Source organism: Anomaloglossus baeobatrachus, chromosome 10, assembly GCF_048569485.1.
Source record: "Anomaloglossus baeobatrachus isolate aAnoBae1 chromosome 10, aAnoBae1.hap1, whole genome shotgun sequence".
Lineage (NCBI taxonomy): Eukaryota > Metazoa > Chordata > Amphibia > Anura > Aromobatidae > Anomaloglossus > Anomaloglossus baeobatrachus.
The window spans coordinates 43,486,886-43,504,256 of NC_134362.1; the positions used below are offsets into that span (position 1 = coordinate 43,486,886).

Genomic DNA, 17,371 nt, shown 5'->3' on the forward strand with positions numbered 1-17,371 from the left:
ACCACCCAGGAGACATCTGAGATTCAGCAGTCCCATGTAAATGACTATTATGGTTTGTGCAGGCCTTAAGTGATGCAGTATTCACCGAATGAAAAGAACGAAATGAGAGGGGCGATCATAAGCTACTGTATAAAAACATATATAATACAGCCCCAAATATTCATCTAAATATATACAGTATAACACAGCTCCTTATATAGATTATACAGCCCCTTTCTATACATTTAAATATACATATGGCAGTGCCTGCAATATAACACAACTCCCTATATACTGTACAGAACAGCGTCCGATATACTGTACAGAAAAAACCCTATATACTGTACAGAACAACTCCCTATATACAGCACAACTCACTATATACTGTAGAAAACAGCTCCCTATATACAGTACAGCCCCTATATGTTGTACAGAACAGCTCCCTATATACAGAACAGACCCCTATATACAGCACAGCTTCCTATATACAGCATAGTCCCTATATACAGCACAGCCTCTATATATAGCATAGCCCTATATACAGAACAGCCCCTATATACAGCACAGCCCCTATATACAGCACAGCCCCTATATACAGCACAGCCCCTATATACAGCACAGCCCCTATATACAGCACAGCTTCCTATAAACAGCACAGCTTCCTATAAACAGCACAGCCCCTATATACAGCACAGCCCCTATATACAGCATAGCCCTATATACAGCACAGCTTCCTATATACAGCACAGCCCCCTATATACTGTACAACACACTCCCCTATATCCTGTACAGAACAGCTCCCTATATACAGCACAGAACAACTCCTACATACCGCAGTCCTATATACTGTACAACCCCCTATATACAGCAGCCTCCTATATACTGTACAGCACTGCCTCCTATATTCAGCACAGCGACCTATTTACAGCCCCCTATATACAGCACAGCCCCCTATATACAACACAGAACAGCTCCCTATATACGGAATAGCCCCCTATATCCAGCACCGCTTCCTATATCCAGCACAGCCCCCTATATACAGTCCCCTATATATAGCACACCTTCCTATATGCAACAGAGCTCCCTAGATACTGTACAGAACTCCCTATATACAGCACAGCTCCCTATATACCGTACACCACTGCCTTCTATATACTGTACAAAACATTTCCCTATATACAGCACAGTGCCCTATATGCTGTAGAGTACAGCTCCCTATATAAAGAACAGACTCCTACATACAGCACAGCTTTCTATATACAGCACAGCCCTCTATGTATAGCATAACTTGCTATATACAGCACAGCTCCCTTTATACTGTACAACACAACTCCCTATATACAGCATAGTCCCTTATATACTGTACAGCCCCTTATATACAGCACAAAACATCTCCCTATATAGAGAATAGCCCCTATATACAGCACAGCTTCCTATATCCAGTACAGCCCCTATATACAGTACTCCTTCCTATACACAGCTCTTATATACAGCAGAGCTCCCCCTATATACAGCACAGCCCCCAATATGCAGCGCAGCTCACCATATGACACTGCTGGCTGCTCTGGCCCCGCCCCCGTGTCAGCCGTTCATCCGAAGCTCCTCCCCCTGTCGCCCTCTGCCTACAATTCCCGGCATGCCCTGCGCGCACAGACAGGAAGCCGGCCCCTCCCTCTTCATTGTGCAGCGCTTAAAGAAAGCGGAAGGAGGAGACGGAGAGGCTTCATTTCGGTGCGAGTCTGTCAGGCGGCTGCACGGTCTCTTTCTGTCATCTCCTGACGCCCCGGCTGCCTTCCCCCTCCGCGCCTCATCTAACCCACTAACCCGAGCAGACACCATGGTGAGTACAGCGCTGCGGGCGCCGCGGCACACTGCGGAGGGTCTACGCCCCAGTGCAGCCGGTGGGGGCCGCTCCCTCGTGCCGCCATTTTCTGCACCCCCTTGTCAGTCAGCCGCCCGTCATTGGGTGCTGCCTTCCCGCCGCCGTTATGTGGGGAGGATTGCGCCAAAGCGCGGCTGGTGAGGGGAGCGGCTGTGTAATGAGGGTGACCCGGCTTGTGTGCAGGGCCTGGTGAGGGGGAGGAAATACAGAGGCGGCGGCTGGGTCTTACCGGTGACGTCTCGTGTGCAATGACCGAGGCCGGCGGGAGGGGGCGCGCCCGGTGACGCGGTGTGCGGGGGCGCGCACTCTTGTCGAGAAGATGAAAGGGCGGGAACGGAGCGCGCCGGCCGTTGGGTGTGGCCTGACGAATTAGCGCGTTTGCCCCGCCCCCTTGTGTGATAGGGCGGGGTGAGGATTGGCTGAGACGCGCAGCTGCCGCGTATTCGGCTCCATTCACCTCATGAGGCGCGGTCCCGGTCTCCTCAGGGTGACGGGGCCGCGCCTAGTGCGCTTCCTTCCTGCCCTGTGGCCACGGAGGCGACTTCCCCTTGGGAGCCGGTCACGCGTCAAGGCGGCTCTGCTGTATGCGGGGGGGGTCACAGACGACGCCATCTCTGCCCTATTAACCCCACACCTTCCCTACGTTATGTAGTGACGTGTGGCCGCTGAAGGGTGGAGCTTTAGCTGTCAGCCTGCCTTGAGCACGTGACCTCCGGCAAGCTATGGACGATGGCGGCTCCAGGGGTGGGGGCTTTAACCCTTTCTGGGCATTTTTTTCAGTTCATGAAGGCTGTTTTCTTTCCCCTCCAGTCTCCACACTGGCAGCTGTTGTAGGGGGAAAGGGGTCCATGTAACATAAGTGGCTGGTGGGGCGTTAGCTGCTTAGAGGGGTTGTCTGGGAATGAACGGCTGTGATCAGCAGTAAATCGGTGGGGATGTCAGACCCCCATCATCCAATACCTCTCCATAAGCGCTTTATGGTAGCAAACATGGTGGTGAGAACTGTACAAGGCTCCCATTCAAATACTGTCCAAACACTATTGCTGTCTACTGCCAGAGCAGATTTGCAGAGAAGCGGTCAGGAGCATTTTTTGAAGTACAGACTGGGCCATATTGGTGCACTCATACTGACTAGAATGATGGCTGACGTGAAGGAATCAGTTTTGTTTAATCTTCGACATGTTCTTCCTGGCTTTGTGCATTGGGACAAGACTGTAAGGCTATGTTCACACTGCGTTTTTTACCTGTTTTTGGTCCGTTTTTGCTGCAGAAATTTCTTGAGAAATTCTTGTAACCTTTCTGCAGACATTCCCCAGCAAAACCTATGGCAAAAAAAATTAGCTGTGCGCACACTGCGTCTTTTTCTTAAGAAAATTCTTTCAGTAGATTTTCTTAAGAAAAATGAGCATGTCACTACTTTTCTGCAGCTAACTGCGTTATTTGCCATAGATAATTGGCACAATAACGCAGGGAGCAACGAGCGGTGAAACGCAGCAAAAACGCAGGTGCGTTTTTGGTGCGTTTAACGCAGGTGCACTAATCCTTCACTCAAGAAATTTCTTAAGAAAAATCATTTTTCTAGTGTGAACATAGCCTAAGAGTCCTAAGCGCTGCCCTGTCTCATCTGCTGCCTCTGGGTGTCTGTCATACCTTTTTTAAAGGGGTGGTTTACCCATATTCATTATTGGCCACATCAATATTATTTTGAAAAACTGCTTCTCTAATACCTTACCAATTCTGGAGTGGTGCTATTGCAGACCTCTCCCCATCTCCTGACCACCAGGCTCCATGACCTCAGGGATGTCATATCCACTTCCTGCTCACCTGACATCGCTGCGGCCGTCCCCAGTCTTCGTGAGCGACTGGGCTGTGGGTGGAGTTTCACTGCGCTGCGAGGAGACGCGCTGGGCTGTGAAACTCTACCTGTAGCCCGGTAGTGAGGTGTCGGTCGCAAACTCATCCGGCTCCCTGCAGTGACTGACAGGAGCCGGATCACCAGTGAGCCACTAAAATCTCTAAATGGCTCTTTTCAATGCTGAAACCCCACCCACTCAACAATATAAGTGGTCTCTTGTAAGTGGGTGGGGTTTCATTGCCGTTACTATAGTCTTGAATGTGTTCGCCTGGGGTGAACATATTTAATAAGGAACAAAGTACGATCCGAATGAGCTGGCTTTTTGGTGAGCGTAGCCATGGGAACCGGATCACCAAAAAAAGCGGACTGCCCATCACTATAGCCTAGTCACCCAGGAAGACTGGGCCCGGCCTCGGTGGTGTCAAGTGAGCAGGAAGTTGATGTGACACCAGATCCCCAAGGTCGGATGTGAAGAGTGGTCTGCACTCACAGGCACTATTGGCAACACAACTTATTTGAAAGAAACCTTGTTTTCTTCAGCGCTCTATTGGGAGACCCAGACGATTGGGGTATAGCTACTGCCCTCCGGAGGCCACACAAAGCACTACACTAAAAAGTGCAAGGCCCCTCCCCTTCAGGCTATACCCCCCGTGACATCACGGGTTCTCCAGTTTTAGCTTTGTGTGCGAAGGTCAGACATCCATGCATAGCTCCACAGATTTTAGTCAGCAGTAGCTGCTGACTATGTCGGATGGAAGAAAAGAGGGCCCATATAGGGCCCCCAGCATGCTCCCTTCTCACCCGTGGATGGTGTTGTAAGGTTGAGGTACTTATTGCTAGTACAGAGGCCGGAGCCCACATGCTGTTTTCCTTCCCCATCCCCATGAGGGGCTCTGGGTGAAGTGGGATCTTACCGGTCTCCAGGCACAGAGACCGAGCTCCATCCACAGACCCAAAAGAACCTGCTGGATATGGAGCTGAGTATCGTCAGGGACAGGGCCCTGCTACATCAAGGTACTCTGTGTCCCCGGGCAAGCACGCACACACACACACCAGCATTGCTGGGAGTGTTAGTGCGCCGGGGACAACAGCGCGGAGCGCTGGTGCTATTATTCACTGCAGCTTTGCTGAGTGAATTTTTGTATTGAAAACGGCCGCGCCGGCCGCTGCTGATTGTTTTTTACATTGTGGCGCGGCTGGGACTTGTGGTGCGCCGGGGGACTTCGGCGTCGGCCGTGCACATAGGACGGCCGCGCTTATTACTCGAGTCCCCGGCTTTGCGGCCTAGCTTTCGTTTCGTTCCCGCCCCAGCCCTGCCAGTCAGAGGAGGGGCGGGACGCTGTACAGAAGCTCAGCGCAGGGAGCTGGAGTCTGCTTTGCATTCTCCAGCCCCCTCTCACTGAACACAGTGAGACGCCGGGTTCCCGCTCTTGGCTGGGGCTCGCCCACGGCCCGCCCCTCTGCACAGGACGGGGAAGAGAAGCCGGCAGCCATTATGGTTTCCACTCTGGGAGAACGGAACCAGTCACAGGTTTTTGGGCGACCTCACACCCGCTCTTGTGCGGGCGGTAAGCAGTACTGACACCTGGTCGAGCCTGCACATTTTTTCACCAAACATTATCAGGTGCATACCTATGCTTCGGCGGACGCCAGCCTAGGTAGAAGAGTCCTGCAGGCGGCAGTGGCTTCCCCATAGGGGAGGGCTGTCTTGCAGCTCTAACATGAGGTATTTCTTTACCCACCCAGGGACAGCTTTTGGACGTCCCAATCGTCTGGGTCTCCCAATAGAGCGCTGAAGAAGAAGGGAATTTTGTTACTTACCGTAAATTCCTTTTCTTCTAGCTCTTATTGGGAGACCCAGCACCCGCCCTGTTGTCCTTCGGGATTTTTTTGTTGTTTGCGGGTACACATGTTGTTCATGTTGAACGGTTTTTCAGTTCTCCGATGTTACTCGGAGTTAATTTGTTTAAACCAGTTATTGGCTTTCCCCCTTCTTGCTTTGGCACTAAAACTGGAGAACCCGTGATGTCACGGGGGGGTATAGCCTGAAGGGGAGGGGCCTTGCACTTTTTAGTGTAGTGCTTTGTGTGGCCTCCGGAGGGCAGTAGCTATACCCCAATCGTCTGGGTCTCCCAATAAGAGCTAGAAGAAAAGGAATTTACGGTAAGTAACAAAATTCCCTTCTTTTCAACATATTGTTGAGGCCAATAATAAAATGGGTGAACCACTTCAGATTTCCCTACGGAGCCATCCTAGCTGATGGCAGCCCTTGTGCAAAGTTGATGGTAAAATGGTGCCACTGGCACAGAGCAATTTGCTTATGCACAGCCATTGGCACCTTTCCTGAAGAGATCAATTGGCGCAAGTGCAGCCTGCAGTAAGGACAGCACCAATGTGGGCATTTTAAATGCTGGATGGTGCTTGTGCAGATTATTCTCTAGGTAGTCTTTAAGAACATGGTGTCGGCAGCTGTGCATTTTGCTCAGTGCTATTTTACTGAAGTCTACAATTAGAGCAATCTACAGAAGCGCTGCCAGTGCAAAGTTTACATTTATGGATGCAGAAAAGACCCAGAGGCAGTGGAGGAGATGGGGCAGAGCTGAAGACCCTTCCACCAGTCCTTTCCACCAGTCCTGCCCCCCATATGAACAGAAAACTTCAGCTTTAAAAAAATATATGCAAAACTGATTTGGGGGGGGGGGGGTGAGTGCATCAAGATGTTGGGTAACAATGTTGCCCTGTATGTGGTGGTAAAAATTATCTTGACCTATATAGGGAAGTGAGGGACATGGTTTGGTTCCATGACCACAATTATTCATCTCAAACCAAGACAGGAGATGCTTTTTATTTGCACAGTTGGGATGAAATATAAAGGTGTTTGACTAGACATTAAAGTAGTCATCCCCTTTTTAAAAGGGGTGTTGTTGTCTAAAATGCGTATGACTACAGACTTCTGAATCCTCAGATCTCATGCACTGATCAATGTGAGGATTCTCCAATGTCAGAGCTGGGAACAGTGGCTAAGTACAAGATGCAGACTCCCGGCTACAATCTGTCTAGACAGTTTCCAGCCACACGCAGTAGACTTGCATTGACTGCCATGGAAAGTCTAGCTGTATTCTGTATAGTGAATACTCACAGCCACGTGACTGCAGCTCCCAGGTCTGATCCTGGAGAACCTCAGTGCATGAGATGTGAAGAATCAGAAGTTTGCAGTCAGAGCAATGCATAGAGGGACTGCAGACTTGTATATTTAGACCAGAAAAACCCCCTTTGAATTGAGGTTTTGTTGTACCCAAATCCTCCTTTAGGCTATGTGCCCACGCTGCGGATTTTGCCGCGGATTTCCCGAAAATCTGCAGCAGCGGCACTTCCAAGCCATTTCAATGGCATTTTGAAAATGCTGTGTCCATGCTGCGGATTTTTCCGCCGCGGATTTTGATCCGGAAAAATCTGCAGCATGTCAATTGTTTGGTGCAGATTTGGTGTGGATTTTTGGTTTTGAATGGGGAAAAAAAAAAATCCGCGGGTGCGGATTTGCCACGAAAGTCGCGGATTTTCAGGCAGAAAAATCCGCAGGTACATTCTACCGTGGACACATAGCCTTAAGGCCCCGTCACACTAAGCAACATCGCTAGCAACATCGCTGCTAACGAACAACTTTTGTGACGTTGCTAGCGATGTTGCTGTGTGTGACATCCAGCAACAACCTGGCCCCTGCTGTGAGGTCGTTGGTTGTTGCTGAATGTCCTGGGCCATTTTTTAGTTGTTGCTGTCCCGCTGTGAAGCACAGATCGCTGTGTGTGACAGCGAGACAGCAACAACTAAATGTGCAGGCAGCAGGAGCCGGCTTCTGCGGAGGCTGGTAACCAATGTAAACATCGGGTAACCAAGAAGCCCTGTCCTTGGTTACCCGATATTTACCTTTGATACCAGCCTCCTCCGCTCTCACTGCCTGTGCTGCCGGCTCCTGCTGTGTGCACATGTAGCTGCAGCACACATCGGGTTAATTAACCCGATGTGTGCTGTAACTAGGAGAGCAAGGAGCCAGCGCTAAGCATTGTGCGCTGCTCCCTGCTCTGTGCACGTGTAGCTACAGCACACATCGGGTTAATTAACCCCATGTGTGCTGTAACTAGGAGAGCAAGGAGCCAGCGCTAAGCATTGTGCGCTGCTCCCTGCTCTGTGCACATTTAGCTGCAGCACACATCGGGTAATTAACCCGATGTGTGCTGTAACTAGGAGAGCAGGGAGCCAGCGCTCAGTGTGCGCTGCTCCCTGCTCTCTGCACGTGTAGCTCCGTGCGGTGGTAACCAAGGTAAATATCGGGTTGGTTACCCGATATTTACCTTGGTTACCAAGCGCAGCATCTTCCAAGCGGCGCTGGGGGCTGGTCACTGGTTGCTGGTGAGCTCACCAGCAACTTGTGTAGCCACGCTCCAGCGATCCCTGCCAGGTCAGGTTGCTGGTGGGATCGCTGGAGCGTTGCAGTGTGACATCTCACCAGCAACCTCCTAGCAACTTACCAGCGATCCCTATCGTTGTTGGGATCGCTGGTAAGTTGCTTAGTGTCTGGACCTTTAGCCTGAAATGGCTTGAGGGAAGCTTGGCCACCACCCCACATATATGTTGATGGTGGTTGGGTTTGGTGACCAGCTTTTGTTTTTCCAGGTTCCATGTGACAATTATTGGTTTTGGTAAGAATAATCTCTGGAATCTGTCACTTGCGTAGGCATGAGGTCTTTGTCTTCCTCATATATTTATTTTTTTTAAAGAGGAATAAAACTTTCTTCACCAGGCTTCTATTGAACTAAGGACTTGATCCAGTAAGATGTTTCCTGGTGTGAAACACCTTGAAATTAGATACCTGGATATCCAGTCCCACCTAAGCTTTACCAACATTGGTGGACCTGGGGATTGATCTAGATATCGATCTCTAGATCCATCCCCAGGTCCACCAATGTTGGTAAAGCTTAGGTGGGACTGGACCTGAGAAGTCTGGCAAACGTATCAAGATTTAATGAAGAATGTACACTAGTCTTGAGTTCTTAGTCAGTGACTGCAGAGAGCATCAGGCTTGCTTCTGTTAAACTTATGGAGAATCGCTCTCCACCGGTGGCTTCCACTTGTTTGGCTCCACATCCGTAATGGGCAGATGGTCACATGGCCGCTTCAGTAAATTGCTTTAGCTGTGATTGCATCTGAAGCCCTCAATGTACATGGTATACCATGCCTGTTTTTCAGTCCAGCATTGCACCTGACCACTGGCTGTGAAGTTAAGCAGCATGCTTCCATTTAAAGGAAACTGTCAGGTGCAATATGCACCCAGAACCATGGGCAGTTCTGGGTGCATATTACTATTCTCTGCCTAACTGTCCCTGGATAGTGGCATAGATAAAAAACACTTTTACTAATTTTTAAGATCTTTTACCTTATGCTAATGAGCAAGGGGACTAGTTGGTGGTTGATCTCACCGCTCTCTGCTGCCACCGCGCCAAACGCTGGATTTCGGCTCGGTGCACATAATCAGAAGTCCTGGACTTCCAGTTCATTCATACTGTGAAGCTGTGTGTACGTGTCACGGCTTCAAATTGGTGTAGTGCACATGACCAGAAGTCCAGGAACGTTCTGATCATGCGTACAGAGCCAGAATCCAACTGTGGCAGCAGAGGTGAGTGACCATACCTGACGCTGCCCATTCATTAGCATGTTATCACTCCCCTGTAGGTGTGCTAACATGCTAAGGGGGTCGTCTAATGCCCTTGTGACTAGTCCCTAGCCTCATTAGCATATCATAAAGAATATTTATACTTTTTCTAAAGATCTTTTATCTATGCTACTAGATACAGGGACAGTTAGGCAGGTATTAGTAATATGCACCCAGATCTGCTCATGGTTCTGGGTGCATATTTAACCTGACAGGTTCCCTTTAAGTCAGTGTAGGTGACCTGCAGTACTGCAAACTGAGCAACATTTCCTCCATGATGGCACAAAGTAGCAATGTCTTTCTAACTTTTGAACAAACTCCCCTATAAAGGTTGGCCGTAGACTACAGGGCCGGTTAGTGGTAGGACCACAGATGGTACACTGACACTACTTATATACTTGGTCTTCTGGTGCTGAAACCTGTCAGATTCCTGCTCCTTTTGCAAGCTGAGAATGAGCTGGCGGGGACTAGGTTGTATGTCCTCATTGGCTATTGCAGAAATTTGTTATATTTCCTCAATGCATACTCAGCTGAGCATACTTGAGTGTAGTGAGGATGATGGATCTATGTTTCTATTAAAACAAAAGGCTTTGACTGCAACAAACTCAGCAGGTATGGACTTTAATGAAAATGCATTGAAAAATAAGAATCAAAGTCTTGATTTCCCATTCCTGGGACAGAATAGGGAAGAGCAGGGTTGACCTGTCTTGAAAGCAAAGTAATGTGACGCACACAATACTCCACTTCTCACAACACATAATTACCAGTCATTATAAAGTGGCATTTTCCGCATTCTGTGCAAGTCATCATAATGCGGGTATCTATTAATCCCACGTCCAGTGTACCGTTACATGACTAATGGGGTGTGGAGATGTGACTGCTACTACCAATACAATGGCCCCTTTGTATGTGCCACTATGGTGGGCAACATGACGTAATGGTGGTTCTGAACACTACATTGTGATTTTCTATGGCCTGAAACTTTTGATCTTCACTTTTTTTTTTCCCCAATTATCCTCTAGGCCTCAGGTGTGATGGTTGCCGATATTGTCGTTGAGATCTTCAATGCAATGAAGGTGCGGAAGTCCTGCACCCCCGAGGAGGCAAAGAAGCGTCTGAAAGCTGTCGTATTCTGCCTGAGTCCTGACAAGAAAATGATTATCCCAGAAGAAGGCAAACAAATCTTAGTTGGAGATTGTGGCACCAAAATTACCGATCCCTACAAGGCCTTTGTGGAAATGCTACCCTGTGATGACTGCCGCTATGCCCTATATGACTGCTGCTATGAAACAAGGGAGACTAGGAAAGAGGACCTGGTCTTTGTCTTCTGGTGAGATGCTATGAAGGAAATCATTCACAAGAGCTGAAATGTGAAGAGGGATAAGATCCTTCAGGAGGAAAGATTACTATTGATTATAAAGTTAAAGGGAACCGGTCAGGTGCATAACTGTCCCTGTATCTGGTAGCATAGTAAGATTTTTAGCAAAAGTGCATCTAAAGATCTTTTATCATATGCTAATGAGTGCAGGGACTAGTCCCAAAGGCGTTGGTAGTCAGCTCCATTAGCATGTTAGTACTTCCCTGTGGGCGTGCTAACATGCTAATGAATGCGTGGCGTCAGAGGATCTCTGCTCTGCAATCACCGCCGGACGCTGGATTTCTGCTCAGTGCACATGATCCTGGCCATTCGGTCATGTGCACTACTTCAGTTTGAACCCAGGACACATACACCTGGCTTCAGTTTTTCACGCACACTATCATGTGCACAGAGCTAGAATCCAGTGTCGGGTGGAGAGGTGAGAGATCATCCTGATGCTATGCATTCATTAGCATGTTGGCATACCCACAAGGACGTGCTAATTGCGCCGAATAGCAAGAGAAGCAATGCCCTTGGGACTAGTCCTTGCACTCATTAGCATACAACGAAAGATCTTTAGAAATGCGTTTTCTAAAGATCTTTATGCTACTAGATACAGGGACAGTTAGGCAGGGATTAGCAATATGTACCCAGAACTGCACATGGTTCTGGGTGAATATTGGACCTGACGATTCCCTTTAAGCAATGAACTTTATCTATAGGGTGTAACATAAATGTGTGACTGCTGGGATCTTCACCATTCAGGGTAACGTGGGACCTCAGCTGTTCAGATATGATACATTCTGTGTATAGTAAAGGGAGGTCCTAGGAAATTGAATCAGGCTCTGCCATACTTTGTAAGGAGCACTTTGACAGGTATGACTCAAGTACACAAGTGTAATGGAGTTCAGTGAGGGGCTTGGGCGTTTTCCAGATTTCCCATCAAAATGCTTGAGTCCCCATTGACTACCATTATACTTGGGTACGCGAGCATCCAACTGTTCACATGTTAGTGCTCACTTGTCAAATTATTTAATAGGTCTAAGATCTCTGCCACATTCTCCAGATATGAATTTGTAGGAGTAAATTCTAATCTAAAGGGTTAGTGTAGCCAGGTGTCCTGATGTGGTAACAGTGCCCCCTTGTGGACAAAATCTAGAAAGACTCATTAATGGGTTGTCTGGTCCTTACTGCAGATGTCTAAATCCTGATGGTGTGCATGCGCTGCATCCGTCAAACCGGCGAAAAGCCGGATGTGTACCTGGCCTTACTCTTATCTTGGTTGTCAATACTATAAATATAGACTTGGATCAATAGCTTACACTTCCTGTATAGTAAAGGCTAGCAGTTCTATGGTATTCATGCTTTTGCACTGGGAATAGGATGTCCAATCTTGCATCCTGTGAAAAGGTTTAACCCACCCACCTCCCCCTTGTATGAAGGGGTCATTCTGTTTTTAAAAATGATACCCTTAATGCTGCAAATGTGTGTATTTTGGAAGATGGCAGCTGTGGTTTATTTACACTTTGTCAGCACACAGATTGTTGGTATTCTTTATGTTGGAGGATTTCTGTAAATATGGTTCAGGACTGGTAGTGAGTGTCCCAGAAAGTAAGTTTTTGTTTTTTACCTAGACTGGTCAATATGCAGTATTGCATGTATCTGGTCCCCAAATTTGTTGGTGGAAGCAGTGCTAGGGCCGATGATCATGGAAGTTCTCAAGACTAGACTTATTAGTTTGTGCTGGTATCAGGCGAGACCTTTCTCTGATTCTCCAATTACTAATGCAATTACTGGCCACATGTGACAGATGCAGGGGGTGCTCTTATTACAGATGCTAAATTCCTCACCATAAGTAGGAGTATTTGTATTTACTAATCATCTTTCAGCACTTTAGTCAATATTTGGATGCAGCACCCATCACATCCTAACATTTCTGTACAGTCAAGCCTCAGACTTGCAATGCTTTAGGTAAAATCTCAATGGCACCATATTTTTCGGGGGGGTTTCTGCCTGGCCAGACTCTGGCTTATATGGTAAATGTTTGCTTTGGCAACACCTCCCCATCCAGAAACTTTCTGATGGCCTAATTTCATAGGATACCCAAATTAATGTGAGGACTGATAAGAATTGGCACTGTTAAATCAAGGGGAATGATGCTTAATCCTTGCATCTTTAGAAACTTGTACAGATTGTTTTCCCTCTTGTGCTGGGGGCAGTAAAGTGTCCAAGTTTGTTGGGGGATCTGGCCCAAATCTGTAGGGATCCACCAGAGCTCTCCCTCTGCTGTTTAGGACCACAAACACTATAAACACAAGTTAACTAACTTGCTGTTATAGCAAGGAACAAGTGGATGACTGCCTTGACATTACCTGTGTACCATATTAACACATTATTGTAATCTTAAAAGAACAAGTTGCATAATGTGGGGTAGGAGATATTTTGGCCTAAAAGATATATAGTACTTGCTTTATACTGGCATCTTGGCAAAGACCCTAAATTCACTTTCTGCATAGATGTCTGTCAAAACTACCTCTGTACAAGCCAGCTCTGACAATCTTAAGCTGGGACCAGCTCAGTGTCCATGCATAGAGCTGGTTTGTGTTGATGTATCCTGGTCCTCTGACCTGGCACCTCCTATAAAGACTTTACCGATGGCAATTATTCAGTAACTGCTATAATCTCCCTCTCGTAAAACTTTAAAAACAAATCTTAGACTGTTAAAGATGTGATGTATATGCTCTGATCTAAATATTTGTTTCCGCAGGGCCCCTGAGGATGCTCCACTGAAAAGCAAAATGATATATGCCAGTTCTAAAGACGCAATCAAGAAGAAATTCCCAGGTGACTAACAAACAAATTAGCCTAAAATGGTATTGATCACTCCTGAAAATGGGGGACTGTCTCGCTTTCATTTTTTTTGGGTCTCGCTTTCATTTTTTTTGGGTCTCGCTTTCATTTTTTTGGGTCTCGCTTTCATTTTTTTGGGTCTCGCTTTCATTTTTTTGGGTCTCGCTTTCATTTTTTTGGGTCTCGCTTTCATTTTTTTGGGTCTCGCTTTCATTTTTTTTGGGTCTCGCTTTCATTTTTTTTGGGTCTCGCTTTCATTTTTTTTGGGTCTCGCTTTCATTTTTTTTGGGTCTCGCTTTCATTTTTTTTGGGTCTCGCTTTCATTTTTTTTGGGTCTCGCTTTCATTTTTTTTGGGTCTCGCTTTCATTTTTTTTGGGTCTCGCTTTCATTTTTTTTGGGTCTCGCTTTCATTTTTTTTGGGTCTCGCTTTCATTTTTTTTGGGTCTCGCTTTCATTTTTTTTGGGTCTCGCTTTCATTTTTTTTGGGTCTCGCTTTCATTTTTTTTGGGTCTCGCTTTCATTTTTTTTGGGTCTCGCTTTCATTTTTTTTGGGTCTCGCTTTCATTTTTTTTGGGTCTCGCTTTCATTTTTTTTGGGTCTCGCTTTCATTTTTTTTGGGTCTCGCTTTCATTTTTTTTGGGTCTCGCTTTCATTTTTTTTGGGTCTCGCTTTCATTTTTTTTGGGTCTCGCTTTCATTTTTTTTGGGTCTCGCTTTCATTTTTTTTGGGTCTCGCTTTCATTTTTTTTGGGTCTCGCTTTCATTTTTTTTGGGTCTCGCTTTCATTTTTTTTTTCTTTTGTCTCCCTTTCAGGTTGTAAGCACGAGATGCAGGTGAACAACAGAGCTGACATAAGAGACCGTTGTTCCCTGGCTGAGAAACTTGGCGGCAACACTGTCACCTCTGTGGAAGGAGTACCTCTGTAGAAGGAGTAACTCTGAAGACCTCATTGCCTCCACTCCCAGTGTCTGTGCCACTTCTTAAAGGGGCTTCCATGTTATGATCCCTCCCCCCCCAACAGGGTCTCCTCTGTTACCCTTAAACCCTACACTCCCTCTTGATGAGGGAATCATTCATTCTACAAGCAGGCTTCTCCTCCAAGCCATCCCCCTGCCCCAGCAGGCATTAATGTCCCTGTAGTACATTTTTTCTGTTTTTGTTCCAACAGAGGCAGTTTTACCATCCTAGTCATAAACTAATCTCCTGCCCCTTCATTCATTCATCACTTGCCTCCTAAGCTGAGTTATTTTGCCAAATGCAACCTGGCATCTTACCCATTTTCCTCATTGCTCCAGTTTAACAAAACTGAGCTCTGTAGATGTGGATACTGTAATCTAGATGTTCAAACATTAATGCAAATTATTGATCAAACCGCAGCCCATAACGTGCTGCTTGTGGGTTGGCCTCTAACATTCCCAGAACCATTTTTCGTTTTGTCAGATGAGCGCACCTCCAAATTCCACTTTTCTGCAACATTCCTTTTGTTACCCTCCTGGCATTTGCAGGGTATTAAGTACTTGTAGTATTGTAGGAAACCTTTTTAAGAAGCTTGTAATGGCACCTTTATTAATTTGTAAACCTCCAGTAGCACAGAATTCCTCTTAACTTAAGCAGAGTATAGGACATGGCCCTTTCCTCCAGTCCAGCATTCCATATTTCGTTTTTTGAAATAGATGGCCGCACGTTAAGTACTTTTGGTTTTGTTAATCTTTTTGCCAATTTCTCAATTCGACGACCCTTTGGGCACTTGTGTTTAGAGATTGGTCTATTGGGAGGGTAAAGAAATAGATGACTGAAGCCTTTCACCACCTACAGCTCCCTTGTTTTTTTTTTTTTTTTCCCCTCCCCTCAGTCACTTGTTCATTGCGGTCTTTAATTCCTTTTGTCTTGCGTTACTAATATGGAAGTCATAATGGCAGATCTGACATTAATAAACCAATAAAGGAATCAGATTCATGTGGTCACTTTTTTTTATTATATTTGCATAACTAAAATACTAAAAGGGATTTGTTTTTGTTTTACCCAGAATAACTGGATGCTTAAGAGTGCTTTACACACTGCGACATCGCTAGCTATCTCTTTAGCGATGTGACACGCTAGTTTGCAGATGCGATCTGCCGAGATCGCACATAGGTCGTTTTTGTTGCGCCGGTCACATGTGTGATCTCAGCAGATCGTATCTGCAATCTAGCGTGTTGCATCGCTAATATCACTAGCGATGTCGCAGTGTGTAAAGCACACTTTAGGGTTGGGGGTTCTTAGTGGGGGGGCAAAAGCTTTCCACTTGCTGAGGCTGACAGATCCTTAGAAAAGTGGAACTGCTAGTCCTGCAGTAGAGTGGAGGGAGGAAAGTACAGATTATAGCATCCTAAATGAAGATTACAGCTGGGCAGACTCGCAAAACTTTTTTTTTTTTTTTTATCTGGTACCCATAGAAGTCTATGGGAACCAGAACCCAGGGATTAAAAATGTTGGAAGGGATAGGAGTGCATGTGGTGTACTCACCAAAACCTCATGGCAACTTCACCTCCAGGTCATGCATTCACTTCTGGGGCTGCATGGGTCTAGATCATGCACTAAAAGTAAAGGTAAATGCTAGAATGTATGGGCTGCTTCCAGGTATGATGTAATTTGGGGGGGGGGGGGGTGTTCAAAATGCAGCCCGCAATGTGTACTGAGCAGCCTGCTTCATGAAGCAGACAGCTCAGGGTGAGCTCTGCCCATGATGTGTACTCCTCTGCTCAGCCTGCACCTCCCCAGTGCATGAATCCGCGCAACAGGAGGCCCAGGATCAGCCACGCTGGTGAAGTTTACTCCAGCCGTCAGACCCTGTCACACAGGCTGGGGGCATGGAATCTCAGGTCCGACACCCAGGCAACTTTGCAACTACGTGGATCTGGATTTTAGTCTGGGTCTGCCCAGCCCTAGCCCATGATGTATCAGAACTGTCTTGGGTGCAAAATGCTGCAAAGAAGGCATTGCAGTTACAGAAAACATGAATGCGAGGGTATATGTACTAGCTACATTTTTAGAGCAAAAATTGAACAGATGCTCAAGATCTGGAGCTTCTGCTCAGTTTGCACAATTAGAATAGAAGTTCTGGCTGTATTTGCAGGTGAAATGGCTTTTCTTTGTCGCTCCATTGGGAGACCCAGACAATTGGGTGTATAGCTTCTGCCTCCGGAGGCCACACAAAGTATTACACTTAAAAGTGTAAAGCCCCTCCCCTTCTGCCTATACACCCCCCGTGCATCACGGGCTCCTCAGTTTTTATGCTTTGTGCGAAGGAGGTACACATGCACGCATAGCTCCACAATTTAGTCAGCAGCAGCTGCTGACTATATCGGATGGAAGAAAAGAGGGCCCATAACAGGGCCCCCGGCATGCTCCCTTCTCACCCCACTCTGGTCGGCGGTGCTGTTAAGGTTGAGGTACCCATTGCGGGTACATAGGCAGGAGCCACATGCTGTTTTCCTTCCCCATCCCTTAAGGGCTCTGGGTGAAGTGGGATCCTAATCGGTCTCCAGGCACTGGGACCGTGCTCCCTCCGCAGCCCCTGGGGAATCTGCTGGACAGGAGCCGGGTATCGTCAGGGACAAGGCCCTGCTACTGTGAGGTACTCTGTTTCCCCTTGGGGACGGCGCATGGAGCGCTTGTGTCATACACGCTGCAGCACTGCTGGGTGTGTTAGTGCGCCGGGGACTACCGTGCTGACCGCGCTTGTTTGCCGGCCGCGCTTAT

The 17,371-nt window shown here is 47.2% G+C and overlaps 2 protein-coding genes across 4 annotated transcripts in view; one reads left to right on the plus strand and one right to left on the minus strand.

Annotated features, from left to right (window-relative positions):
- The window catches only part of MUS81 (MUS81 structure-specific endonuclease subunit), a 165,808-nt gene extending 163,648 nt beyond the window's left edge, over nucleotides 1-2,160 (minus strand). Inside the window, exon 1 of one of the 3 annotated variants that reach the window (XM_075326406.1) lies at nucleotides 2,091-2,160. The gene's annotated coding sequence lies outside the window, so the exon portion shown is untranslated. The remainder of the gene's footprint in view (nucleotides 1-2,090) is intronic. The other 2 variants (XM_075326408.1, XM_075326407.1) reach the window with 2 other exon arrangements.
- On the plus strand, nucleotides 1,653-15,586 carry CFL1 (cofilin 1). The gene is made up of 4 exons (XM_075326409.1): nucleotides 1,653-1,819; nucleotides 10,446-10,753; nucleotides 13,548-13,624; nucleotides 14,444-15,586. The coding sequence occupies exons 1-4, from the start codon at nucleotides 1,817-1,819 to the stop codon at nucleotides 14,554-14,556; spliced, it is 501 nt and encodes a 166-aa protein (XP_075182524.1). The 5' UTR covers nucleotides 1,653-1,816; the 3' UTR covers nucleotides 14,557-15,586.
- Nucleotides 15,587-17,371: the final 1,785 nt, after the last annotated feature.